Source organism: Oryx dammah, unplaced genomic scaffold (genome assembly GCF_014754425.2).
Source record: "Oryx dammah isolate SB20612 unplaced genomic scaffold, SCBI_Odam_1.1 HiC_scaffold_23, whole genome shotgun sequence".
NCBI lineage: Eukaryota > Metazoa > Chordata > Mammalia > Artiodactyla > Bovidae > Oryx > Oryx dammah.
Window position 1 is genome coordinate 117,200,235 of NW_024070207.1, and position 27,373 is coordinate 117,227,607.

The 27,373-nt window shown below is 40.3% G+C and overlaps 1 protein-coding gene across 2 annotated transcripts in view; it reads right to left on the minus strand.

Moving 5' to 3' along the window:
- The window catches only part of REPS2 (RALBP1 associated Eps domain containing 2), a 251,685-nt gene that overhangs the window by 92,808 nt on the left and 131,504 nt on the right, over nt 1-27,373 (minus strand). For both annotated transcript variants that reach the window (XM_040266555.1, XM_040266554.1), the window contains exons 9-13: nt 24,574-24,668; nt 18,318-18,387; nt 16,584-16,637; nt 12,060-12,105; nt 8,804-8,940 (exon numbers count right to left, since the gene is read on the minus strand). In XM_040266555.1, the coding sequence (XP_040122489.1) occupies nt 8,804-8,940; nt 12,060-12,105; nt 16,584-16,637; nt 18,318-18,387; nt 24,574-24,668 (402 nt within the window). The remainder of the gene's footprint in view (nt 1-8,803; nt 8,941-12,059; nt 12,106-16,583; nt 16,638-18,317; nt 18,388-24,573; nt 24,669-27,373) is intronic.

Consider the following 27,373-nt stretch of genomic DNA (forward strand, 5'->3'; position numbering starts at 1 on the left):
GGGGGGTTCATGTTTGGGAATGCATGTACACCTGTGGTGGATTCATGTCAACCTATGCCAAAACCAATACAGAATTGTAAAGTAAAAATTAAAAATAAATAAATAAATTAAAAATAAAATAAAATAAAATAAAAATAAAATAAAATAAAATAAAATAAAATAAAAAAAACCTATGCCAAAACCAATACAGAATTGTAAAGTAAAAATTAAAAATAAATAAATAAATAAAACAAAAAAAAGAATATAATCAGTCTGATTTCAGTAAAAAAAAAAAAAAAAAAGAAAAATACAAATGCCAGGTATTGCTTTTTTTCTCCAAAGCTGCAGATGTGTTTCCAATGAGCAGCCATGTTTAAAAACAACTGGACTATATGATGATCTGTTACTTTTATCTAACTTGTTTCATTTTTTCTATTTCATACTCAGTGTTCCCACTTCATTTAGTTTATGTTTTCCAATTTCTCCATCTCTTTTTGTTGCTGTTGTTGTTCTTTCTCAAGCCTTTATCAAGTGTGGTAGAAAAGCTTTTGAATACATACAAACAGTATATATAATATATATATTTTAGCAACTTTATGAATTTTTGCCTAGCTAAAAAATTTATGACATTTTGATTTACTATGAATGGAATGCTAGATTTCTAATTTATATTCACTCAAAATTTTGACAGTTTCAGGTATTCCAGCATCTAGTATTACTGCTAAACATCTAGAAAATTTATCTCAAAATAAAAATTTAATGAGCCTTGAAAGTTCTAATCCAATTCCAAGGATATAAAGAAATACTATTGCTAAAAAAAAAACAAAACAGGAAATTAACATGTGATACAGTATTACTAAGCAAAGTTCAAATTCACAAAACTTTATGCTAGTGTCCATTATTTGTTTTCATACCTTATTCAAGACTCCACATTGTATTTAACTGCACTGAGCAGGTTCGGCCACATGCAACAAACTCTGGTGAATTCTCTTTTCATTTTTATTCTTTATAAGTATTTCCTAATTTTCCTTATTATGGCTTTTTAGATACACCCATCAGAAACATCTATCTTCTTGGATATATTAAAAAACGGACATTTAATTTCCAAATGCATGGGATTTTTAAAAGTATCTTTGATATTAACTTCTCATTTTTACATTAATTTCTCATTTAAATGCTTTCTTCTCTGTAATAACTCTCTGCGTTTTTGCAGTCTTTTAACTTTCCTGAGGCTTTCTATGGCTAAATCAAAGATTTCTCTTGGTAAATGTCAAACTGCACTTGAAAATACGTGGATTATTTTCATGTATCTTTTAACATTGATTTCTAGCTTAATTTCAAGTGATAAGAGAACAGATTCCACATGAATTCAGTACTTTTAGACCATGAAATTTTTGCACCTTGTTTCATGTCCCTGGACATGCTCCATTATCTCCCAGTTTATAGTCTATGGGAACTTGAATTTATATCCTGTTCTGTGAAAACTATATAAATCTTAATTATGTTGAATTGGTTCATAGTGCTTTTCAGGCCTACTATGGTGTCACTGACTCAATGGACATGAGTTTGAGCAAACTCCAGGAGATAGTGAAGGACAGGGAAGCCTGGCATGCATCCATGGGGTCACAAAGAGTCAGTTGGACATGACTTAGCGACTGAACAACATATCCTTCTACTTGTCCGTATCTTCATTCTATTAATTGTTGAGAGTTTGATATTAAACTCCAACTAAAAATCTTGATTTATCCACATAAAAAATAATTATAATATATGAAAGTGAAAGTGTTAGTCACTCAGTCGTGTCCAACTCTTTGTGATCCCATGGGTTATAGCCCGCCAGGCTCCTCTGTCCATGGGATTCTCCAGGCAATAATACTGGAGTGGGTTGCCATTCCCTTCTCCACAGGATCTTCCTGACCCAGAAATCGAACCCAGTTCTCCTGCATTGTAAGCAATTCTTTACCATCTGGGAAAGGGAAGCCCATGATTGTAATATATACTGGAAATATATGTTACCTTGGGGCTTCCCTGATAGCTCAATTGGTAAAGAATCTGCCTGCAATGCAGGAGACCCCAGTTCGATTCCTGGGTCAAGAAGATCCGCTGGAGAAGGGATAGGCTACCCACTCCAGTATTCTTGGGCTTCCCTTGTGGCTCAGCTGGTAAAGAATCTGCCTGCAATGCGGAAGACCTGGGTTCAATCCCTGGGTTGGGAAGATCTCCTGGAGAAGGGAAAGGCTACCCACTTCAGTATTCTGGCCTGGAGAATCCCATGGACTGTACAGTCCACAGTAATTTCTTAACAATGGAATGAACTTTTATTATCAGTATGTCTAAAGCAGAGAGAGGACATTAGCTACACATGGGCAGATACTAACCTTGGTTTTTGATGGCCAAGGTAATGGTTTTAACATGTGGCTCTCAATGTCCTCAACCATACAGGATGTGGTGGAAAGAGTTGTCCACCAACACCTGATCTCCTCTCTTAAAATAAGCAGTGTGGCACTGGGAAGTTATGGCCCTGCCAGGGACTTCATTTTGCACTGCCTGGCAGCTAACACTATCCAAGAGACTAAGTTTTCCACTTAGATTTGTGTGGACATGATGAAGGCTCCTGGTTTGAAGCTCTAAAAGGATAGCTACATCTCCCTCCACAATTTCTGCTGCTCCTGTCGGTGGAGGTTCAGTGGCTGAGACAGTGCTATATGTGGCACTGAAGCAGCTGGCTGTCACTATGGCAACCTCAGGATGCAAACCCAAGACTTTGGAGGAGGTAGGGCAGTGTCAAGAGTGGGAGGAGGGGCCTTTTCACCCCTCACAGTCACAAAAGAAACCCTTTCATGAGGGGGGTAAAAACCTTATGAAAACAACTGTTTCAGTGAGGAAAAGGAAGTTAAAGTCTAGAAAGTATTATCTTCACTGTGTTGATTTTTCTTATAGGAATTTCAGTAATATTATATGTTATATGGCAGAAAGCAAAGAGGAACTAAAGAGCCTCTTGATGAAGGTGAAACAGGAGAGTGAAAAAACTGGCTTAAAATTCAACATTCAGGAAACTAAGTTCATGGCATCTAGTCCCATCACTTCATGCAAATAGATGGGGAAACAGTGGAAACAGGGAGAGACTTCATTTTCTTGGGCTCCAAAATCACTGCAGATGGTGGCTGCAGCCAAGAAATTAAAAGACACTTGCTCCTTGGAAGAAAAGCTATGGTCAACCTAGACAACATATTTAAAAAGCAGAGACATTACTTTGCTGACAAAGGTTGGTATAGTCAAAGCTATGGTTTTTCCAGTAGTCATGTACGGATGTGAGAGTTGAACCATAAAGAAGGTTGAGCACCAAAGAATTGATGCTTTTGAACTGTGGTGTTGGAGAAGAGTCTTGAGAGTCCCTTGGACTGCAAAAAGATCCAACCAGTATATCCTAGAGGAGATCAGTCCTGGGTATTCATTGAAAGCACTGATGCTGACGCTCCAATACTTTGGGCATCTGATGCGAAGAGCTGACTCATTAGAAAACACCCTGATGCTGGGAAAGATTGAAGGCAAGAGGAGAAGGGGACAACAGAGCATGATATGGTTGGATGGCATCACCGACTCAATGGATATGAGTTTGAGCAAGCTCTTGGAGATGGTGAAGGACAGGGAAGTCTGGCATTCTGCAGTCCATGGGGTTGCAGAGTCGGACACAACTGAGCGACTGAACAACAACGACATATGTTTCATGGCTCTAAGTATAGAGCTATAATATCTAAACCTCACTGAGAAAGTCCAGGGTTTGACTGCCTCTAGATTTTGTACACTTGCATCATCACTTCCTTAGATCTTCTTGTACATTTTTTTTCCTAACAGAGCAGCTGCATGGGACAGCAAAAGGGTGGATCCAAGGCCTGGGACAGCTGTGACAAAGATGAGTTCCCTTTTCCACACAGTGACCCTATTATGTCAATTTCTTCCTATGAAAACACACGTTTTAGGTATAATGCCAGCACCTGCCTATCTGGAACTCTATGATAGCCAGAATCCTATAAATCACATATTCACATCCTCTTCATAGACACCAAATTAAAGCCAACTGTCACCTGCGGCCAGAGTTGAGCTCATTCATTTCTATAAACTCACAATCTAAATCAGTCCTTCATTATTTTCTATATCATGTTACCTATCATCATAAATTTGAAGGCATTAATACCACCCACTTCTGAGTTATTCCTTCCTTCCCAAGAATCCTAAACCGAGTCTGCAGACTCTCCTCCCCTTGGTCTCTACAGGCTCTTATCCTATTTGCTTCACCCTCTGTATAAACATCATCACTCCTATACAACAACCATCTCACCTTTTCCTTCATTTCCTGCTCTCATGCTTGCTTCTCTGCATCTTCTCTCCATCCTCTTTCTTCTCCACACTATCACTACACTCTAGGCTACTCTGACTCAGCAACTTATCCTAATTCACTGTGTTTTTCATAGCCCTGTGATTCTCATTTTTAAAAACACTGGCTTCATTTCATCTGTCCCTTTCAACTCAAGTTTACATCTTATTTCATTGCACACTCAGTTCAGTTCAGTTGCTCAGTCATGTCCAACTCTTTGTGACCCCATGGACTACAGCATCCCAGGCCTCCCTGTCTATTGCCAACTGCCGGAGTTTACTCAAACTCATGTCCATTGAGTTGGTGATGCCATCCAACCATCTCATCCTCTGTCGTCCCCTTCTCCTCCCTCCTTCAGTCTTTCCCCACATCAGGGTCTTTTCCAATGAGTCACTTCTTCACATCAGGTACCCAAAGTATTGGAGTGTCAGCCTCAGCATCAGTCCTTCCAATGAATATCCAGGACTGATTTCCTTTAGGATGGACTGGTTGGATCTCCTTGAAGTCCAAGGGACTCTCAGGAGTCGTCTCCAATACCACGGTTCAAAAGCATCAGTTCTTTGGTGCTCAGCTTTCTTTACAGTCTAACTCTCACATCCATACATGACCACTGGAAAAACCATAGCCTTGACTAGACGGACCTTTGTTGGCAAAGTAATGTCTCTGCTTTTGAATATGCTGTCTAGGCTGGTCATAATCTTTCTTCCAAGGAGCAAGCATCTTTTAATTTCATGGCTGCAGTGACCATCTGCAGTGATTTTGGAGCCCAAGAAAATAAAGTCTATCACTGTTTCCCCATCTGTTTGCCATGAAGTGATCAGACCAGATGCCATGATCTTAGTCTTCTGAATGTTGAGCTTTAAGCCAACCTTTTCACTCTCCTCTCTCACTTTCATCAGGAGGCTCTTTACTTCTTCACTTTCTGCCATGAGGGTGGTATTATCTGCATATCTCAGGTTATTGATATTCCTCCCAGCAACCTTGATTCCCCTTGTGCTTCCTCCAGCCCAGTGTTTCTCATGATGTACTCTACATATAAGTGAAATAAGCAGGGTGACAATATACAGCCTTGACATAGTCCTTTTCCTATTTGGAACCAGCCTGTTTTCCATGTCCAGTTCTAACTGTTGCTTCCTGACCTGCAAACAGATTTCTTAAAAGGTACACTATCTCTCCCTATTTTCTTTACTTTTTCTTATTCTTCTATTGTTATAAATAGCATGGCCTAGGTAGAGTCTGTCTTAAGTGATAAAGTTAGCCAAAAGATGGGGTACTGGGGACTGGGAGGATATGGACCCCACGAAGGAGCAAATTAGCTTAGCTTCCCCAGGGTCATCTTCACATTCCCAAGTGTCTGAGATAAGACAGGCCCAGAATCTCATAGGAAAAATGAAGAGGAGACAAGTGGTCACTGTGATTAGGTACAGAGCAGGAACACCTGAAGCTAAGTGTGCCTCCACATAGCAGTTCACAAAAGAATAAATATTAATGCCTGATAATGATATGAAAAGATGTTTGGCTTCACTAGGAATCAAGGAAATGCAGACATTTGCCCATTAATAGGTAACGATTAAAAAGATGAACATTAGCCAGTGCTAGTGAGGGTGTGAGGACACATTCTCAGACAATGTTACAGGTGGGGTAAGTTGACAAGTACAAGTTTCTGACAGCATGGTTTGGCAATGTGTATTTACACTTCAAAGGTATATGGCTTTTGAGTCAGCATCTCCGATTTCAGCCAAAGAAAGTAAGTACACAAGGAAACAAAGATATAGCTACCACTCTGCCATGTTTATGACATGAGGGTAGCGAGAGGATGAGGGGAGCCTGGGAAAGAGAGGCCCACACCTGTGAAGGGGTGAGGGGAGTAGATAAACTAAAAGGGGAGGGGAGGAGACAAACTAAAAGGGGAGGGAAGGAGAGAGGAGCAGGAGTAAACATTGAGAGGAAAGGGAGAGGTTCACAAAGGACCCCATGAGAAAGGAGTGAGGAGAGTACACATGAGGGGGGTGTGAGGAAGAGACAAGGAGGAGGCAAGGGGGTAGGGGCAGAGAGGGAGAGAGAAACCCCCATGGGGTGCAATCCACTGCCACCGTCATACATCCGCATCACACAGGCACAAAGAAACAAAAGTTGAAAGAGGGTTGATGAGGAAACTCAGGATACATGACAGCAAATACTGTGTGACCAAGCTTAGCTAGAGTGACACATAAAGACAAATGCAGCAGAGGGGGACTATAAGGGAACCGCGGTTCTCACTAAGGGCGCTATGGTAACTGGTTTAGACTCTATCCTGTGTTTTCCTAGACTGTCAGAAATTTTAATAAGTAATTTCTGGCAATAGGGAATACACTACAATTCCACAGAGTTGAGACAGACCTTTGTTCTTTCCTGTGACAATTAGCACACATGCAAACAAATTAAGTAGGTGCAATGGTGTCCCCTGCTTGTCATACTACAGAAATGATCCTCATGTGATCAATTTAAACTGCCCATTAAAATTTCATTTGTGTAAACTGTACTAGAAAGATAATGGAATTAATTTATGAATACAGATGTCACCCATCTAACTATTCTTTGGCATTTATCAAACCAAAATGCTTTTCCCTTGAAGTTGTATCAACATCAGAGCTGTAAAGAGAAGCTGTGTAAACTCTCAGGAGCAGGCATTTGATATAGGCGCGGGGCAAGCACAACAGGGAAGCAGGGCAGTGGGCCCAGAGAAGCTGTTAATGAACAGGTGACTGCCACAGGCCACCAAGGCTTGGTCCTTCTGCAAGCTATCCCAGGCACTGTGGAGAATGAGTCACACAACTGTCCCACCGGGGGCAGGGAGTCAGGGACCTTCCTCAGACCCTCTCTCCCCATTGGTCTTCAGTAGGAGTGAGAGTCTAGGGCCTGAACATGGCACTACTTGGATGACGTCTATTATTTCATCAACATCCCATTAATTCTCTGGAGGGTTGGCCCTGTTTCCCAGATTAGGAATCTGAGATACAGAAAAGATTAAGCCACTTGCTAAAAATCAAATAGTTAATAAGTAGCTAGGCTAGACTCCAAATTCAGTGTTCTCTCTCCCACTCTAGGGTGCCACGTCATAAAGGCCATGGCCCGTCCATTCTCCAGCACAGCTGGCGCTCCTCATGAGGAAAGACATAGCCTGGGGAGGGGGCATGTTTCCAGCCTCTCTCCTCTCAAGGAAAATGTATGGAGATAGCTTCCCAGATTGTTTTAATAATCCTGCATCCACAGAAAAATCTTCTAGGTCTTCATCCACCAGAGCCATGTGAAATTTTTATAGCATCATCATCTGTGCCTACTCCCACCCCAAATACCAGTTACTATGAAATTATGCCAGAATTTGGATCAAAGTATGGGGGAAAATTCAAGACAAATTTTTATCTGATGAACTCATGGCAGAGAATCAAATTTCATAGACAGTTCCAGATTCTAGTATATTAAAAAACAATCTGTAACTTTTCTGTGAGGAGAGTACTTTATTAGAACAAATAAAGCATGCTGAGCTCTGTCAGGACATAGCAATCATGCTAATGTGTGAGCCAAGGAGAGTCTTTTCTTGCTTTAGTCAAATGGATAACCACCTGCAAATCACTAGCATCTGAGGTTGATTTAAAATGCACATAGATATAGAAAAAAGTTCTAGGAAATTATTGCATTTATAGCTTGCCTGCAGTAGTCAATGGAAAGGCCCTTGTAGCTCCCAAAATAACACTCTGGATAGCCCTGTATGCTAGCACCTTCGCTCCCTTCAAGGTACAGCTCCCATTTGTGCTTCCACAGTCTCCCCAGGAGGACAACCCCTTTTCACAGGGTGCCAGGGGAGCGAACACAACCGCAACACCCCTGTCCCAGCTGTACAGCAGAAGACTTGAGCAAGTCCCATCCCCAGAAGCTCCAGAGCAGCCGTCCTGAAGAAGCCCTTGCCTTAGACACCTACACCAAACACCTAATCATCAGTCACTTAGAAAGCAGAGCCCCCCTTAGCATTAATACTTGGAGGACACAGGATCTTCACCAAAAGGATAAAATGCAGAAAATTCTGGCCAGGCAATAATCACCGAGACCTTTCACAGAACAGCATAAGCATCTGAGGAAACAAGAAATGGCAATCCTGGACACAAATTACCATGATGATGCAAAGAACAAGACCCTGGCCAAACATTCAGTGGGCTGTCTGGGGATGAAGCATTTTCATCCTCTGGGTACAGAATTCTGTAATTCCTGGTCCATCATGAATGTCAGCAAGGCTCCAGACACACAGTATCTATGTGCCTAGAAGGGCCTTCCTACCTAAGGACACCCCAGCCACGTGAAGGCCAGTTGGGCCTGGTCTGCTTATTCTCTGGACCCATAGAGACCTCTGTGGCGACGCCCATGCACTAACTCCAACACGAAAGGGAAGGGCTGGCGTACAGAAGGGCACTTCACCTGGCACAGTGGGCTGGAAGACTTTATTCAGATCCAAGGAGGAGGCTCTGGAATGGGTTTTCTGTGGCCGTGGTGGCGGGGTGGGAGGGTCCTCGCCCCTTTTCATGGCCTCTTCTATGGAGGTGCTAGAGTAAGATCTGCAGCAAAATAAGGGAAGGTCAGAAGGGAAACAGCAAAGCTTTACTATCTGAAATTGGGCTGAAACGGAAAATACCCACAAAAGTCTAAGTGACTGCCAAGGCCTGTGGAGCTCCTAGAGAGGCCATGTCCCTGCTGCCCCCTCAATGCCACACCAGCTGCAACAAGCACCCAACCCCACCCGAGTCATAACCTTTTTTAACCTCTTTGCTTTTATTACACCTTAGACCTAAACTTACCCAAGAGGAAACAATTTCTGTAAATTCAAATCCATTTCAATTGGAATTGTTATTAACAATAACATGTCAATGCATCTGGTTAGGTACATCCATATTTTAATAGAAGGGCTTCATGGTATTAACTGACCACAGAACCTGACTCCTATTTACATGTAAATGTGATAACAGGCACATATGGAACTGGGACAGATAAGCTGAGAAGAAGAATCAAATGTTCAACGGAATATGCCACAAATGAAATTCAGGAAAGGAAAACATACATCAATCAGATTGAGGGGCCTTGGGTGTCTTATCATGAGAAACACAGGTTTGGGCAAAATTTCAAAGCAAAAGCATCCTCTTAACCTTCTCTGTCACTCAATCTATAACAAGGCAGGAACTAACTAGGCAATTTCTGAGATTATAATTCCAATTAATGGCATTTAATGAGAAAGGAACTGGGTAAATTAGCAACTTACATACATTTCATTCAAACTCCAATCTCAGTTTCTAAATTCCATTTTTTAAATGCTTTGACACTGTCTATGAGCCAGGGAAGAAACCTTTGGACAGGAGCAGGTAGACTATTTATTCGGAGTCCTGCTTATTTTCTAAATTAATTCAACTAAGTACATTAGTCTATTGCTGAGGACTATGTTGATGAGCTCCCAATATAGCTTTCTAAGAAGCACATATATTCATCTTATGTCTATTCTATTCAGCTTCTGAGCTAACTTCATGTCAAAGAAGAAAATGACCTTTGAGTCAGAGATGTGTCCTAGAGACAAATCAGCCTCAGGAAATTGCCTTGATATTTAGCTATTACAGTAGCACTCAGGAAATTAGAATCTATTCATTACTTTTAAGCAACTTCAGTTCTTGGTAAAGCTAGTTTTGACATAGCAAGTTCTTATTTTCCCGAGTAACTTCCTCAAGGTTTCTATGTGGTAGTCCAGAGTTTTGCTCATCATGCAATGTTGCAATCTTTAATAAAGCCACCATAATGACATGTGTTATGCTCTTGCAGTGATCCTTGTAACACAACTTGCAAGACATGCAAGCCAAAGGCAGGCAAGAACTAACAGGAAGAGTGCTCTGATCCTTTCAAGCAGAATAAAAAAATCCACAGAAAAGGGCAACAAAGTTTTCAAATGGGAACTGATTAAAAAAGGAAATTAGGGACCCTAGCTAGAAAGAACTTTCTATGCCAGATATAGCTCTAGTGACATTTTTTACTCAAGAAAGAAAACATAATGTGGTATGTATAAATCGTGTGCAGGTATATACACACATATACATATACTTGAGCACACAATCTCATACTATGTATCTTATTTCATTTTACTTCCATATGTAACCTGTGTATTTATATTTTTATACAGAAAGGTAAATGAATATTCAATAAGTGATACTATAAAACTATAAATACAGCCAATTAAAATATAAATGTGTAGGGACTCAACAAAATAATGAATGTAGTAGTATTAGAAGGGTGATTTCCTTTCTCCTTACATTTTTAAAAAGTTTTGTTATTCCAAAGAGGAGGATTCAAATAATTTGATTCTCATGGTCTCAGTAAAGACCCAGTTGGATCTAGTGAAAATAACAACATCCAAATTAAACCAAGAGGACAATCCCTAAAAGAATCATATATAAAATTTAGGCAGAAATATTAATAATAGAATGTGTGATTGAGATTTTGTCATTTCTTTTGCTTTGAGAGACAGAGAGGAAGCTAGCAGAATTAAAAAAAAAACTATGAGGGTTGATTTCTGACATTTAGAGAAGTATTTGTCTACTATGAAGGTAGACAAATGTTACTACTCCTACATCCTAGAGCCAGTACAGAGTAATTTGTAAAAGACCCATTCATCCTTTAAAACCAGGATGAGAAAATGTGGTGGCCATAGAGAGAAATAGGGACTATACCTTTTTTTCCTATCAAAAATTACTGTACCAGTTGTTTTAACAAATATGAACATAGATATCTGTACCTTCTATAAACAAGGAAACAAAACTCTAACTTGGAAAATCCAGATATAAAAAATAAACTAAGGTGTAATTCTTTGACTTACAAGGAGACCAGAGTTCCTTAAATGGCAGTATTTCAAGCATACAAAATATGATCATATTTAAATTCACCTTCTCAGGAACATATCTAGTAGCCAAAGGAGGGAAAAAAGTCATTGAGAGCCAAAGCAAAACTTGGAAAATACACAAGCAGCATCCCATCTCCCGTTGCAGTCTACTGGTGAACAATAATCTCAACACCATGTCCCCTCCTTGAGGTCCTAGGAGTTCTATCAGCATCTCTGTATTCCTCTTCACTCCTCCTATCTACTATCTGATGGCTCTCCCTTTGCTCCTAGCCTCTCCTGACTCAGTGATTATGAAGCTAAGAAGAGACTCTAACAGGATGAAACAGTCCACAAACACTGCTCACCTGCAGTTTTGAGCCTTACTGACATTGCCAGAGCATTTTCATTCCCTACTCTAGATTTTATACCCAGACTTCTTATTTTTTGGTGTTCACCTTGTCATGACAGGAAATTTCAGTGTTAGTTACCTTTTAACCATATTTCCCTCTTTCCAAAGGTACTTCCCCACTATTCGTTATCATCCTGCAGCAAGTGGGTCATGTCACACAGCCCCCTTCTTCATGTCAGCTTGCCAAAGAGCTGTAGTCCCTCTTCCAGCACCAGTGAACACAGAAACTAAGAGCCTCCCCAGCAGCACTGTGGGCTCCAGTCAGGCCCCTAGAGACGAATGAACTCACCTACAGCCTAAGTGTCAAACTGAAGGGAAAGGGGATCGTGGGTTAGGTTTTTCGTTGGGAGATTTACTTCTAGTCAGGCAGAGGGCACAAAGGGCATTAAAGCAGAAATTTAAACAAACACTACCTGGATCTTGGTCTTGCTTTGAGACTGTTGGAATCCTTAGGAGTGGCTGAAACAAAGATTATTTGCTGTTTGCTTGGGTTTCATGTCTGCAGTTAAACAGGTTTATAAGCAGCACCTGGGCTAGTACAGAACACATCAACAGTAAACGTGAGGTACAAACATCCCTGTGGAAAACTTGACCACTTCCACATTTTTGTGATTTCATAATTTTATTTCTAAAGCTAAAGGCACAATTAACAGGAAAGAAAAAGCAACATAGTTTTCCTTGTATCAGAGCACTAGCCACAAAGCCATTCTTAAATTGAAGCTGGCTAATGAAGAAATTCCAGTCTAAAAAGACAACTCCCTCAAAAGGTTATCTATTTATACAATGATGGGTTCAGACTTGAGGGTTTCTTGGTCTATCACGATAGTCAAGTATTAAATAATAACAGATTTTGAACCAGTCTTCCCTGAAGGCTATGAAGAAATTTATCAGGCTATATATTTTTAAGGTTTTCTTAAAATACACCACCAGGACAGCATGACCACAAGAAATCAAAGCTCCCACAATTAAGCTGAAATGAACTATGCAGTTTTTCCCATAAGAAAATATTCTTGTGTCTCAAATTATACAGAGAGTATTATGGAATATATTTTGTCAACCAGACAACTTTTCCTTCACCAATTTAAATCATAAACTAGCTTGCTCACTACCAACACATATGAAGCCTACTTTCCCATCGTAACTTGTTGGGAATAATGAGAAAGAAAATGTTTCACTGCATGATGTCATCCTCTTTTACATTACTCCAAAGATAAAAACCTTCCTAGGTGAGAAGCATGCTGGATTTCTGACAATCATTAAGTGAAAGTGTTAGTCACTCAGTCATGGCCGACTATTTGCGACCCCATGGACCATAGCCCACCAGACTCCTTTGTCTATGAGATTCTCCAGGCAAGAATATTGGAGTGGGTAGCCATTTCCTTCTCCAGGAGATCTTCCCAATCCAGATATTGAACCCATGTCAATTGCATTACAGGCAGATTCTTTACCACTGAGCTACCAGGGAGCCCTTAAACTCCTTAGGTTAGATAAGCAGGACAGAAATGAGGAACTGAGATGCTACCAAGGTACAAAGAAAACTAGGAACACACGTTCCCTTCACTATGGTCAGCTGCAGAAGACATGCATTTCTCCTGACCAAAGCACCCTGGCTTCTCGGAGTGAAAATACAGCCACCTTTTGACTATAAACCACCGGAAGGCTGCCAGAGCCCCGAGAAGCATGGGAGGCCGAGCAGTGTGAACCTGCCTTGCTGGGTCTCATGCACCCACAGTGGCACCTGCCCGAGGACAGGCAACCACCCCCCCTCCTCCAGGCCCCTGGGCGGCAAAGAATAGTGGCCCAAGAGAAACTCTCTTCTAGCCCAGCAAGCTGTCCAGGAGCTGGGCAGACAGTGGGACTCCATTTACCATGGCTGGCTCTGATCCGCTTCTCTCAGGCCCCACTGTTTCCCAGAAATGTGTGAGTCAGAGAAGTCTGCTGCTGCTGCTAAGTCGCTTCAGTCGTGTCCGACTCTTAGTGACCCCATGGACTGCAGCCTACCTGGCTCCCCCGTCCATGGGATTTTCCAGGCAACAGTACTGGAGTGGGTTGCCATTGCCTTCTCCATCAGAGAAGTCTAGGTCATGTTAAAAGACTATTCCCCAAACCAGACCATGATAACTTGTTAATTCCTTTGTCCACTGCCACTATCTGTCTTTATGCTGGGGTGTAGATGGGTGTAGAAAGAGGAGGAATCCTGTTGGTGATAGACAGGCAGACAGATGGGGTGAGGGGGGTGGCTGAGGGTTAGAAACTAGGCCAACTCCTCCTGGCTGTGACATTCACTAGCTGTGATTTCTCTGAACCTCAGCCTCCTTACCTACAGAATAAAGAGGATAAAAATGAGGCCCCTTTCTCACACGGAGAGATAAGAAGGTGAAAGCACTTTAAAAACTAAATGTGTTCTAGAATTGCAAAATATTACTCTTGTACAGTGTCCTTAATTTTTTAAGCTTAGAAATTTGGTTTCAAAATTTAGCTTCTTGTAAGACAGCAAAGGAGATACAGGTGGGTACAGGGAATGGAAGGAGAGAAGTGCTCTGCTGCTTAAGACCATCAGGGTGGCAACTACGAAAAACACCAACAGGAGGCTGAAGGCTACAGTTTGAGGACAAGCAGGTCCAACACCCTTGGCATGATATGGAGACACACAGAAAAAGATGGCCGTGGTGCAGAGTGGCCTGGTGAATTAGGCTGGAATGTGGCATTAGCTAAGAAATCCATCAGATTCTACTACTATACACACACTCAGCAATTAAAAGGGTAAGAGCCTATGAGAAAAATTACATACCAAGAAATACCCCACTCCCTGATGATACAGTTCCACCACCTATAAGCCACAAAATTCTCTTCACTGCCATTACTATTATCATGGTTATCACCACCCTCTGCGGAAGGAAGGGCAGAAGTGGGAAATGAGATCCCAAGCAGGGCTGGTGAGTCCCAACAGGTTCCAGATCAGAAAAAGCTGGAGAACACGATTCTATTTAAGTCTTCCATCAGCTTCCAAGCCCCTGAAAGTCGGACTCAGCATTTGAAGCATGTGAACATCTGCAAAAATGGTGAGGGCAGGTTGTGTCAGAATCCAGGCAGAAGACCATGGGCAAATCATAGCTTCTCACTAAGCTGGGCAGAGAGAAGAAGAGTGAGAATTTCCTAGAACACCCCAGGCACATCACCTTTCCAGGAAACAGAAACAGGACAGGAAGGCAAGCCTAAAGTTTAATTCTCCAGAAAACAGCAACTCAACCAAGGTGAACTGCTAACATGGTATGGAAAGCCTCCAGAATTAGAAACCACCACCTTGAAACTCCTGTCTTTCACTAAGAATCCAAATGTTCCCTGGGTATTAAATAAGCTTTCAGATGAGGTATTCCCTGAAAGCTCCAGAAAGGGCAGCAAAGAACAAATCAGAAACCACACAGTATGCTCCCAGGCAGAATGTGAAACAAATTCAGATATACTTTACATACTGTGGCACATATACCCTGATAGGCTCTGACTGGTGATGGATGCCATGCCCTATTGAATGTTGAAAATGACATCTAAAACTCCTGCCCCAGAGAACATGGGGCATGCTCATAGAAATAAACAGGAAGAGTTATAAGCCAAAAAGGTTGCTGGAGAAGCACAATTTAACTCTCCAAATTTAAATAGATTTTATTAATACCATAACACGACAAAAACTGGGATGTATCCACTTCATTTCCAAAAATTAGAGTTGGAAGGAACCTACGTCAGATGATTGTCCTACGCAAATAGAGCATTTCCCCCATGATGAAGGAACTTGAATCAGTTCCAAAAACCAAAACACACCTTGAAAATTCCTACCATTTTTGGAGTCACAGTTAATTTACAATCTTAATTTCCTATTTCTTAACATTGCTTTTGAGAGGTAGTGGTTCCCCCAATAGGCTGAACATTAGAATCCTCCAGGGGTTTGCCTGAAAATACAGATTCTTAGGCCTCATCACTGTAATCAATCATATATTCTCCTTCATATTCATTCTCTCTTCCTCCATCTCCCTCTTCCTCTCTCCCTTGCTCCCCATTCCTTTTTCTATCTCTATACCTCTTTCTTTTAAACCCTAAATGAACTTGGTGTTTTGGAAATACACTACTAAGCCTCGATAAATTTTGATTCCTTTGTTCTAACTTTAACAACTAAAGCCTGGATGATACCTAGCTAACTGAAACAAACATGATTTGATTATTAAATATTAAAAGAGAAAACAATAAACGAGAAATGAGCAACTTCTTTCGTGTCCCTATAACCAGAGCTACAAACATCCCCAGCCAGTATGTTCTAAACTAGGTTCATCTTGGTTCAATGACAGCTCCATTGAGAAAGCTGAGGACACAGGCCTGGCCATCTCCAAGATCCACAGACACAGTCCTGACTCTCCAAAAACCTGGGCAAACACAACTTTTATTTTTCTCCACGGAATCTACTCCATGTATAAGCACATTTACCTGTTTTCCTGGTGGTGAAGTATAATGAAAATATTTGAGATTTTTATTTTGGAAATGGAAAGTTTCACCTATGAGCCTCCCGTTGATCCACTCCATCAGCTCCTTACTCTACAGGGAAACCACAATGGCTTACTAAAATCTTCTCAAATTAAAGCCTTCTCAACTTTACACTTAGTGACAATGAGACCCTCAATTCAAACGGAGAGATTCTTTCAGTGAAAACTATATTTAGAACTTACAAAGAAATCACCCTCTTCTCATACCTGAGAAGAGCGAAGGAGTAAAAAAGAAACCAAAAGGTTTCCTTAGAATAAAACACACAACAAATATTTGGAAAGAAATATATACATATATATTAAAAAATCACAAATGTGTCAGTCTTCTCACTGAAACTACAGGGCTGTTTTTTGTTTTTGTTTTAGAAAAAATTACATTTAAAATATATTAAATTGGTTTTCTCCTACCTGAATCCTCAGACATGTCCTTTGGTAAGGCTTCATCAGTAGCACTCTTCAAAGCTAGCAGTGTTTTGTTTTTAAAGAAGAGAAAGAAAAGAAGAGGAAAGAAAAAAAAATTATATCTAAAGCATGTTACATTAAAACAAAGAATTCCAAGTTATCACTCATGAAAACAGTGTTCTATATACCTATAAGTTGCTATAGCACTTACTAAAACAATAAAAGCCTCCTATGATAATGGGCTCTACTCCTACAGAGAATAAAGACATATTTTCAATGTTCCAGAGAGTGTGCCACCAGAGGCTTGGGAGAGTATTACCAGGAAATATCAAAATTCCCCATTTTTTCCCAAGCAAAGACATCAGGATCTCTCTGGGAGTGAGAGCCAGGCTTCAGGATTTTAAGAGCTCGCCAGCTTCCTTGGTGGCTCAGAGGATAAAGCATCTGCCTGCAATGCAGGAGACCCAGGTTCAATCCCTGGGTTGGGAAGATCCCCTGGAGAAGGAAATGGCAACCCACTCCAGTATTCTAGCCTGGAGAATCCCATGGACAGAGGAGCCTGGCAGGCTACACTCCACAAAGAGTCAGACATGACTGAGCGACTTCACATACACACAGGTTATTCCAATGGGCATTTAAGGCTAAGATCCACTAGTAAAGAGAGTTATCAAAGTACTTGCTGCTACAGACAGTCCAGGTCTGCCTGCCGCTCCTAATCAAACACTGAAATAGAGAGCATGCAATTATTGTAATTGTTTCCGTGTTGGCTCAGTCAGTGAAGAATCTGCCTACAATGCAGGAGATCTGGATTTGATCCCTGGGTTGGGAAGATCCCCTGGAGAAGTAAATGGCAACTCACTCCAGTATTCTTGCCTAGGAAATCCCATGGACAGAGGAGCCTGGTGGGCTACAGTCCAGTAGAAGGGATACTGGCTTGAGAATTAGAAAATCTTAGTTTTTACCACTGCTCTTTTTCTCACTGAATAAATGATTCATACTGCCTGAACTTGAGTTTACTCATCTATATATTTTAGGCGATAAAATATACCAGCCTCCATTCAATTTTGTGAGGACTGAATAATGCAGTGCATGAAGAATGACTCAACCGATTATAAAGCATTGTAATAGAAGCATGGGAGGAAGTAGGGTGTTCTTCCTTCTCTTCTAGACAGTGCCAAGCCAAGGCATCCCTGTGCTTGATGCTAGCTATAACAAGCAACACTGTGCTGCAATGCTCTCACCCACCCAGTAAGATAAGGAAATTGTTGCTGGGCTCCACATCACAGCCCAACACCCGCAAAGTCACAGAGAATAACTCCTAGGGACAGAAACTCTCTCTCCAGAAGGTAACTTCCTCAACGGTTAGATCTGTGTGCAAATGTACATTTATACTGATATTCTGGGATCACACCTGCCAACACAAGATGTTATGTTCTCAAACCATTCAGCTTCCAGTCATTTCCTAATTAGTACGGCCAGATTCCAATATAAGGTGTCAGAGTAGCCTGAGGATCAGCTGTGAGTACAGGGTTGTAAATGAAGGGCTTTGGACACTCAAGCTCATTACTGCTTTATGAACTATAGTTCAGTGACAACAACTGAACAACTTAATCCATCCAAATGTGTTCATATACTGAGAACAGTCCTCATACACTCTAGAAACCAGCCATTCCAAGAGAAGTAGATTTTAAAAATGCACAGAAAATGTTCCCAAAGGGAGAAAACTCATTCTTTTCATACCTTGTTTGTCATCACCAGTCACATCTTGGGTAGGGACAGGAAAGTCGGCCATGTCTTTAATAGACAGCTTCTTGGAAAGAAAAGTAAATTAACAATATGGGTTGGAATGAAAAAGAAGTGATGTGCATATATGATGAAAATGTTTTTAAAAGCTGTATATTTTGCCAATATTTCTGTCTTCCATAAATCTTGACATTTAATATAATTTTTTTTAGGTTTCTAGTGAGGTATAAGTTAATTTGCATTGAAAAATTTTATATACACAGAGGAAAAACATAATGATTTAGGCTGAGGTCTATGTATAGAATATACATTGTATCTGAATCTGGTGTGAGCTTCAGCCAGAGTTGTAGAGCATTTGCCCATGACTTCAGTCAAGAACAAACCTATGCTCTAGCTATTTTCTCACAAGCAGCAAGAGGTTCTGACAAGTAGTCCCATCATGTAGGTATTTGCCAGAATCTCTTATGCAGAGGGTGCTCAACCCTGATTCAAATAGCCTCCCTGTCATGAAATAAGAGAATTTTATTGGTGTGCAGAAGAAAACTTTCTGCTAACTCATTTAAGAGAGACATTTCCACTTATACTAAGATGAATACCCAAATTAATCATGTGCTGATTAGTTTAAAATTCTATGTAAAACCTATTTACTATAATTTCTTATAAACTCTCAATTAGCATGGACTCTGTCCTCTGATAAGATTAAAGGATAATATATTCATATTTGGTATATATATAAACAAATTCTAGAAAAATATATAAAAACTGAGGGTGACTGGGTAGATGGGGATAGGGATAAGAGGAAGACCTGTCACTATAAGCCTTTTGGTATTCTTTTTATTTTAAATATATTCAAAGAATCAAATAAAGAAAAATTTTAAAACTTAAAAGTAGGGTAAACTCCTGGAGTTATCTGGTGCTCCCAAAGGTTAACTGGTTTACCTCTCAGAATCAGAACAGCCCAAGAGACATAAGCAATACTTCTGTTTTCAAACTGTTTCAAAGAACGGAGTTACAATACTACCTGGTGGTAATCTGATCTAGGGTTTAAGAATGCTCAGACAAGTCATTCTTGGCATCACAATGAAGCCTCCAGACCTAATTTAGAACACAGAATGTATCTCAACCAAATGTATCTCAACCGTGCCCTTCTTTCATTTTCTTGTCCCAATGGGATTATAAACCACATCCTTAATGAAATAAAATAATTTAGGAGTAGAAAAAAACAGATAAAAAGAAATCCAAAAGAACACCACTTAAAGAAATTTTAAAAATCTAAATAAATGGAAAGGCATTCTGTGTTCATGGGTCAAAAGACTTAATACTGTTAAAATGGTGATACTCCCAAAATTCATCTACAGAATTGAAGCAATCCTTATTCTTTTGCAGAATTTGACCAGCTGGCCCTAAATTTCATATAAAAATGCAAGGGACCCAAAATAGCAAAAATATTCTTGAAAAAGAACAACTTACCAAAAACTCACAGGAATCAAGACAGTATAGTACTCACATGATGACAGACATATAGATCAATGGAACTGAATTGAGAATCCATAAATAAACCCTTACATTTGTGGTCAACTGCTTTTCAACAACAGTACAAAACAATTGAGTAGGGGGAAATTGTCTATTCAATAAATGATGCTGAGACAACTTGATATCCATATACAAAAGAATGAAGTTGAACCTCTTCTTCACAATCTATATAAAAATTAACTTAAAACGGATCACAAACCTCAATGTAAGACCTAAAACTATAAAACCCTTAGAAGAAAACATAGGAATAAATCTTCATGATTTTGTATTAAGCAACGGTTTCTTAGACATGATACCAAAAGCACAAGTAAAAAAATTTTAAAAATAGATAAATTCTACTTCATCAAAATAAAAAATATTTGTGCTATAAAGGATACTATCAAGAAAGAGGAGAAAAACAAAGAAAAATACTTGCAAATTATGTATCTAATAAGAAACTTACATCCAGAATATATAAAGAACACTTAAAACTCAATAATAAACAACCCAGTTTATAAATGGACAAGAGATAGTAATAGATACTTCACCAAAGAAGACACACAAATGGCTAATAAGCACACAAAAAGATGTTTAATATCAGTAGTCATTAGGAAATTCAAATAAAAACCACAGTGAGATACTACTTTATTCCCATTAAGTAAGTAAAGTCGCTCAGTCGTGTCTGACCCTTTGCCACCCCATGGACTGTAGCCTACCAGGCTCCTCCATCCATGGGATTCTCCAGGAAAGAGTACTGGAGTGGGTTGCCATTTCCTTCTCCAGGGGATCTTCCCAACCCAGGGATCGAATCCAGGTCTCCCGCATTCCAGGCAAACGCTTTAACCTCTGAGCCACCAGGGAAGCCCAAAATGGAAAATCAGGGAAGGGGGCACCCGGATTTATTCCCATTAGGATGGCTAAAATCAAAGAGAGATAGTAACCAAAGTTAACAAGGATATGGGGAAATTGGACCCCTCGTACATTGCTGGTAGAGAAATGTAAAATGGTATAGCTGCTTTGGAAAGTAGTTTGCTAGTTCCTCAAAAAGTATAACACAAGGTATAATGTGATCCAATCAATTCACTCCTCAGTTTATACCTAAGAGAAGTGAAAACATGTGCGGACACAGAAACTTGTACATGGATATTCATAGCAGCATTTCTTCTAACAGCCCCAAAGTGGAAACAACCCAAATTTCCATCAGCTAAAAAATGGATAAACAAAATGTGTTCTATCCATACAATGGAATATTACTCATCAATGAAAAGGAATAAAGCACTGATACATGTTACACTGCGAATGAACTTTAAAATATTATACAAAGTGATCTCATCACAAGAAAAAAAATATTTTTTCCTAATTCTTTAATGGTGTCTCTATCTGAGATGATGGATATTCACTAAAGTTATTGTGATAATCATTTCAAAATGTGCATAAGTCAAATCATTTGGCCATACACCTTAAACTTATCCAGTTGTATACATCAACTATGGAAGCAGTGACAGATTTTATTATTTTGGGCTCCAAAATCACTGTGGACGGGGACTACAACAATGAAATTCAAAGACACTTGTTCCTTGGAAGGAAATCCATGAGAAACCTAGAGAGCATATTAAAAATCAGAGACATCACTTTGCTGACAAAGGTCCATATAGTCAAAGCTATGCTTTTTCTAGTGGCCATGGATGGATATGAGAGTTGGACCATAAAGAAGGCTGAGCGCTAAAGAATTGATGCTTTCGAATTGTGGTGCTGGAGAAGACTCTTGAGAGTCCCTTGGACAGCAAGGATACCCAACCAGTCACTCCTAAAGGAAATCAACCCTGAATATTCATTGGAAGGGCTGAAGCTCAAATACTTTGGCCACGTGATGCAAAGAGCTGACTCATTACAAAAGACCCTGATGCTGGGAAAGATTGAAGGTAAAAGGAGAAGAGGGTGACAGAAGATGAGATGGTTAGATAGCATCATTGACTCAATGGATGTGAATCTGAGCAAACTCTGGGAGACAGTGGAGGACAGAAGAGCCTGACATGCTACAGTTCATGGGGTCACAAAGAGTTGGACATGATTTAGAGACTGAACAACAACAAGTACATCAACTGTATCTCAGTAAAACTGGAAAATCAAAAAACAAACATTATACTAAATGAAAGAAGCCTGTCACAAAAGACCACATGTTATATGTTTCTATTTATGAAATGTCCAGAATAGGCAAATTCTAGAGACAGAAAATAGCTTAGTGATTACTAGAGGCTGGGGCAAGAGGAGAATAGTAGATGACTCCTAGTGGGTACAGGTTTTCTTTCTAGAGTGATGAAGATGTTCTAAAATTAGACTATAGTGACAGTTGCACAACTGTCAATATGCTCGAAACCATTGAATTTTATACCTTAGCTGAATGTGGTACGTGAATTATATCTCAATAAGCCTGTTTACAAAAAAAGCAATTCAGTAACCTAAGAAACATGGCTAAGACACATATATTTGAAATTGTAATCTTTAATTCTTGATGGAAATAAGTATATGGTACAGCTCTGCTGTCTTCTAAAAAAGATGTACTACTGAGCAAACTTCTCAAGACCTGAATCAGCTATAGCTCCATTCACAACAAACACCTGATTGGAGTCATCCCCCACAGGACTGCTGGTACCAAGTTCTATTTAAACTCCAAGCATGAGGACTTCCTGGTGTTCCAGTGGTTAGGACTCTAAGCTTTCACTGCCAGGGGCCTGGGTTCAATCCCTAGTCAGGGAACTAAGATCCCACAAGACATGCAGCACAGCCAAAAATAAAATAAACTTTAAGCATGCACTCCTATGTTTAAAATATCTCCATTTCCATATTTGACAGCCATCTGTATATTTGGTCCTTTCCTTTTAGACAGATAATGAGTATACCAGTAGTCATGTATGGATGTGAGAGTTGGACTAGAAAGAAAGCTGAGCACCGAAGAATTGATGCTTTTGAACTGTGGTGTTGGAGAAGACTCTTGAGAGTCCCTTGGACTACAAGGAGATCCAACCAGTCCATCCTAAAGGAAACCAGTCCTGAGTGTTCCTCAGAAGGACTGATGTTGAAGGTGAGACTCCAATACTTTGGCCACCTGATGCGAAGAGCTGACTCATTTGAAAAGACCCTGATGCTGGGAAAGATTGAGGGCAGGAGGAGAAGGGGACGACAGAGGATGAGATGGTTGGATGGCATCACTGACTCAATGGACATGAGTTTGGGTAAACTCCGGGAGTTGGTGATGGACAGGGAGGGCTAGCGTGCTGCAGTCTATGGGGTTGCAAAGAGTCAGACACGACTGAGTGACTGAACTGAACTGAAGTGAGTACGTGGGAAAAAGCAACGTGAGTCAGTAATTAATTTCTCAAAAAAAAAAAAAAAAACCAGCATTATTTGTCTCTGTTGGAAAGGCGAAGACTATCTGATACCATGGCAAGATGAGACAAAATGTTTAACCAGAAAGAATATGAATTAAGACATTTTTTTAGTAAATCACCTAACAACAACACAATTTTACACAAGCAGGGCTACCCATAGCAAAAAAAGATTTTTTTATTTAAAAATAAAACAAAAAACAAAAACCAGGGCAACTGCATAAGAGTTGTAGCATCCTGGCCCGACAGACAAACTTCTACAGACACTGCCAGCAACCCAGAATACACTGGGGGCTATGAAAAGTGGCTGACAATCATGTCTGCTTCACCATCATGTACATTCTACAAAAAGAAATTGAAAAAGCCAAAAGTCTTTGAATGCACATCTATCACGCCACCTGAAATCACTTTATCTCTTTCCCCAGAGAAGAAATCTGCTAAGCAAAGGAGCACAGAGGCTACAACTCAAAAAAAGAGTAGCAGAGAGGCTGAGAGAGATGTTATCAGAGAGAATAATGCAGAAGCAGGCTGGACTGGCTCAGAGAGGATGGCATCCACAACACACACTACAGGCACCAGAGCCTCATGGGGGAAGAATAAATAATCACACACCATCACAAGAAATTTTGTAAATGGCCCTGTATCTTGCCTTTGATTTCTATCATCTTGCAACGTCAGAGCATGGTAATAGAAGCCTATGAACAAACCTCCATTTATGAAATACTTCCAGACTTTTCTCAGGGTGGGAACAAGAGATATCATAAGTTGTCATCACAGCAATTATAATGGTGGTGATGGTGATGATAGTGCTGATATTAACAATAACCATAAGGACCCCTAAGCACACATCTAAGCCCATCAATGGCCCATCGTTAAAGGAATTCTTCAGGTTTCTCTTGAGGATCATCCAAATTAGGCAGCTTTGAATGTGATTTGGGGCCCTCATATACAGTTCTCAAGCTTCCTCTCAAAACTGTTCTGATTCATTATACCTGGTTAATACTCAGCTGCTAAAAATACAGCTTTACAATGTTTACTTCAGAATTAAAGTTTGGTTAAAGTAAACAACCTGTCTTCCATTTTTTTGGGCTTAGTTTGGCAATACCTAAATTTCACCTCTAAAAGGTCAAGAGGCTACTTTGCTTTTTTCTCCAAATCTAGTTTTAGGGAGAAAAGAAAAAAAAAGATAATTACAGATATATCTGGTGTCTAAATCTGAAATGCTGAGCTTCAAAGTACTAAGTATGAAGAGAAAACGTTATGAAAGCAGATTTTCCAGAGTTTGTAAAGAACATCAGCTAACGGATTTAAGTGTACACACATCCTTACTTACTAACATATGATGATTTTTTTACCTCCATCCGATTCAAGTCACGAGGTTGTTGGTTTGCTGGTACTGACTCAGAATAAGAATCAAATAATGCACACTCCCACTTGGGCTTAGGAAAGGCTAAAAAGAAACAAAAAGAATACATAAGAATATATACTTTAGTCATAGTGATCATTGTTTTCTTGCAGCTTTTCTGTGCTTCATAAATAGAACAACAAAATCAGCCAGCTCCTATACTAGAGATGGCACTCATCACGCTGAGGCAGTATTTCATGTTTTTACATATAAAAGCTGGTACTTCTACCACGCCTACTCTACACACAATAAAACTAAGGAACAGTGAAGTGAAGCACCTCAGTCAATGTCAAAGAGCCAGTAAATGAACAGGAACTTGACCTGCTAGCAGTCCTGCTGGAGAGTCCATGCTGTCAGCATTTCGTGTTATATTAAGAACACAGAAGTCATTTTCCACCTTAACCATCAGTATCACAATACTTCCGTTTTAACTATGATACTAGCAACATATTTAAATGGCAGTAACTATATGCAGAGTACATCATGAGAAACGCTGGGCTGGAAGAAGCACAAGCTGGAATCAAGATTGCCGGGAGAAATATCAATAACCTCAGATATGCAGATGACACCACCCTTATGGCAGAAAGTGAAGAGGAACTCAAAAGCCTCTTGATGAAAGTGAAAGAGGAGAGTGAAAAAGTTGGCTTAAAGCTCAACATTCAGAAAACTAAGATCATGGCATCTGGTCCCATCACATCATGGCAAATAGATGGGGAAACAGTGGAAACAGTGTCAGACTTCATTTTGGGGGCTCCAAAATCACTGCAGATGGTGACTGCAGCCATGAAATTAAAAGACGCTTATTCCTTGGAAGGAAAGTTATGACCAACCTAGACAGTATATTCAAAACCAGAGACATTACTTTGCCAACAAAGGTCCATCTAGTCAAGGCTATGGTTTTTCCAGTGGTCATGTATGGATGTGAGAGTTGGACTGTGAAGAAAACTGAGCACCAAAGAATTGATGCTTTTGAACTGTGGTGTTGGAGAAGACTCTTGAGAGTCCCTTGGACTGCAAGGAGATCCAACCAGTCCATTCTAAAGGAGATAAGCCCTGGGTGTTCTTTGGAAGGAATGATGCTAAAGCTGAAACTCCAGTACTTTGGCCACCTCATGAGAAGACTTGACTCATTCGAAAAGACTCTGATGCTGGGAGGGATTGCGGGCAGGAGGGAAGGGGACGATAGAGGATGAGATGGTTCGATGGCATCACCGACTCTAGGGACATGAGTTTGGGTACACTCCGGGAGTTGGTGATGGACAGGGAGGCCTGGCATGCTGCAATTCATGGGGTCTCAAAGAGTCGGCCACGACTGAGCGACTGAACTGATTGAACTGAACTGAACTATGGTGATAGTTTGCATACCATAAACATTAACTGAGGAAATACTGCATTTTAGCTATTATTATTGGAAGTAAATAGACAAGATCTTACAATGCTATGTGCTGAAGAAAATTTTATTAAATACTCATTTCTTTTGACTAGCAGGAATAACAAAAGTAAGAGCACAAGTTCTTACTGATTTATAACAATGAAATAAGAATCACATTATGGGTGTATTCCAACATAGTAAGTTCAGAGACAGCAGTTGTTTGCTGGGTAGATGAGTAGATCAGCATAAGAAAAATCATGCTAAGAAAAATCATGCTGGTAAGCTAACACTGAACACTCACACTATTTCTTAGAATCAAATTCTGTTTCACCACTTTTGTCACAAAGTAAGTAAAAAAGAAATGTCTCAACAGCTAAGGAAATTGTCAACATTCCAAAGAGGAAAAGCAGACTGAGGTAGACAGTAAACAGAAGCTACAAATCAAGTTTGTCAAGACCAGCTATTAAGAAATCAGAATTTTAATGGCATGTTTTTAAAAATATTGTTAATCAAATGTTAAAACATGGACTGGTGTTGCTTTGAATCCTTTCTCACCCTCCCATCACCACCAGGGTTTGAAATGCCAACTTCCCTCTTGGTAAAGCAGTGGTCACCAATAAAGAGCTGCCACACGCAGCTGAGCACAAGCACCTTAGATTGTTCCTCTGTTTCCTCTGGTCTGCATTTCACTGATAGCAGGTGGGACAAACCTTGAGCCCCAGTGATTTTTCTGACTATACCAAGTCGTCTCACCCTTTCCTTGGTAAAAAAAAAAAAAAAAAAACCTCAGTAAAACACGTTTCCAAGTTTAAAGTTTGTACTGTCCCTCAATCCAGTGGAGTTTTAACCAAGATAAGATTTATCTTCCTAGCTGACCAATCAGTGACCCAGCTACAATTATACACTGATGCCTTATCAAGAAGGAGTCGAGCTATGTAGAAAGCTAACACTTTCAAAAACTACCAAGGCCATCCATTCACTGCTAAATCTCTCTCCTGCAAGTACCCATGTCTCCTCCTCCACTGTCACTTCCCAGTGCCAGCCTCCCATGGCTGTGATCCACCCTGCCATGATCTGCTCTTCAGTTTCCACCCTTCATCCTCAAAACCTGCTCTCAGTTCAGCAACCAGCATGACCGTTTCAAACAGCAAATCTGACTGTGTCCCTTCCCTGCTTCAAACACATCATCATTGCCCATGATCTGTTCCCCAGCTTCCTCTATAGCCGTATCCTCAGGGCCTGGCTCTCTGCAATCCAGCCACCATGACCTGAAATTCACATGACTCCCCTGCTCCAAACTCCCTATCAGAGAGGGACACTGCAGCATAGCTGCTGTCCCCTGTGCCCAGAGCCCACTCTTCTCCCTTCTTCACCTGCA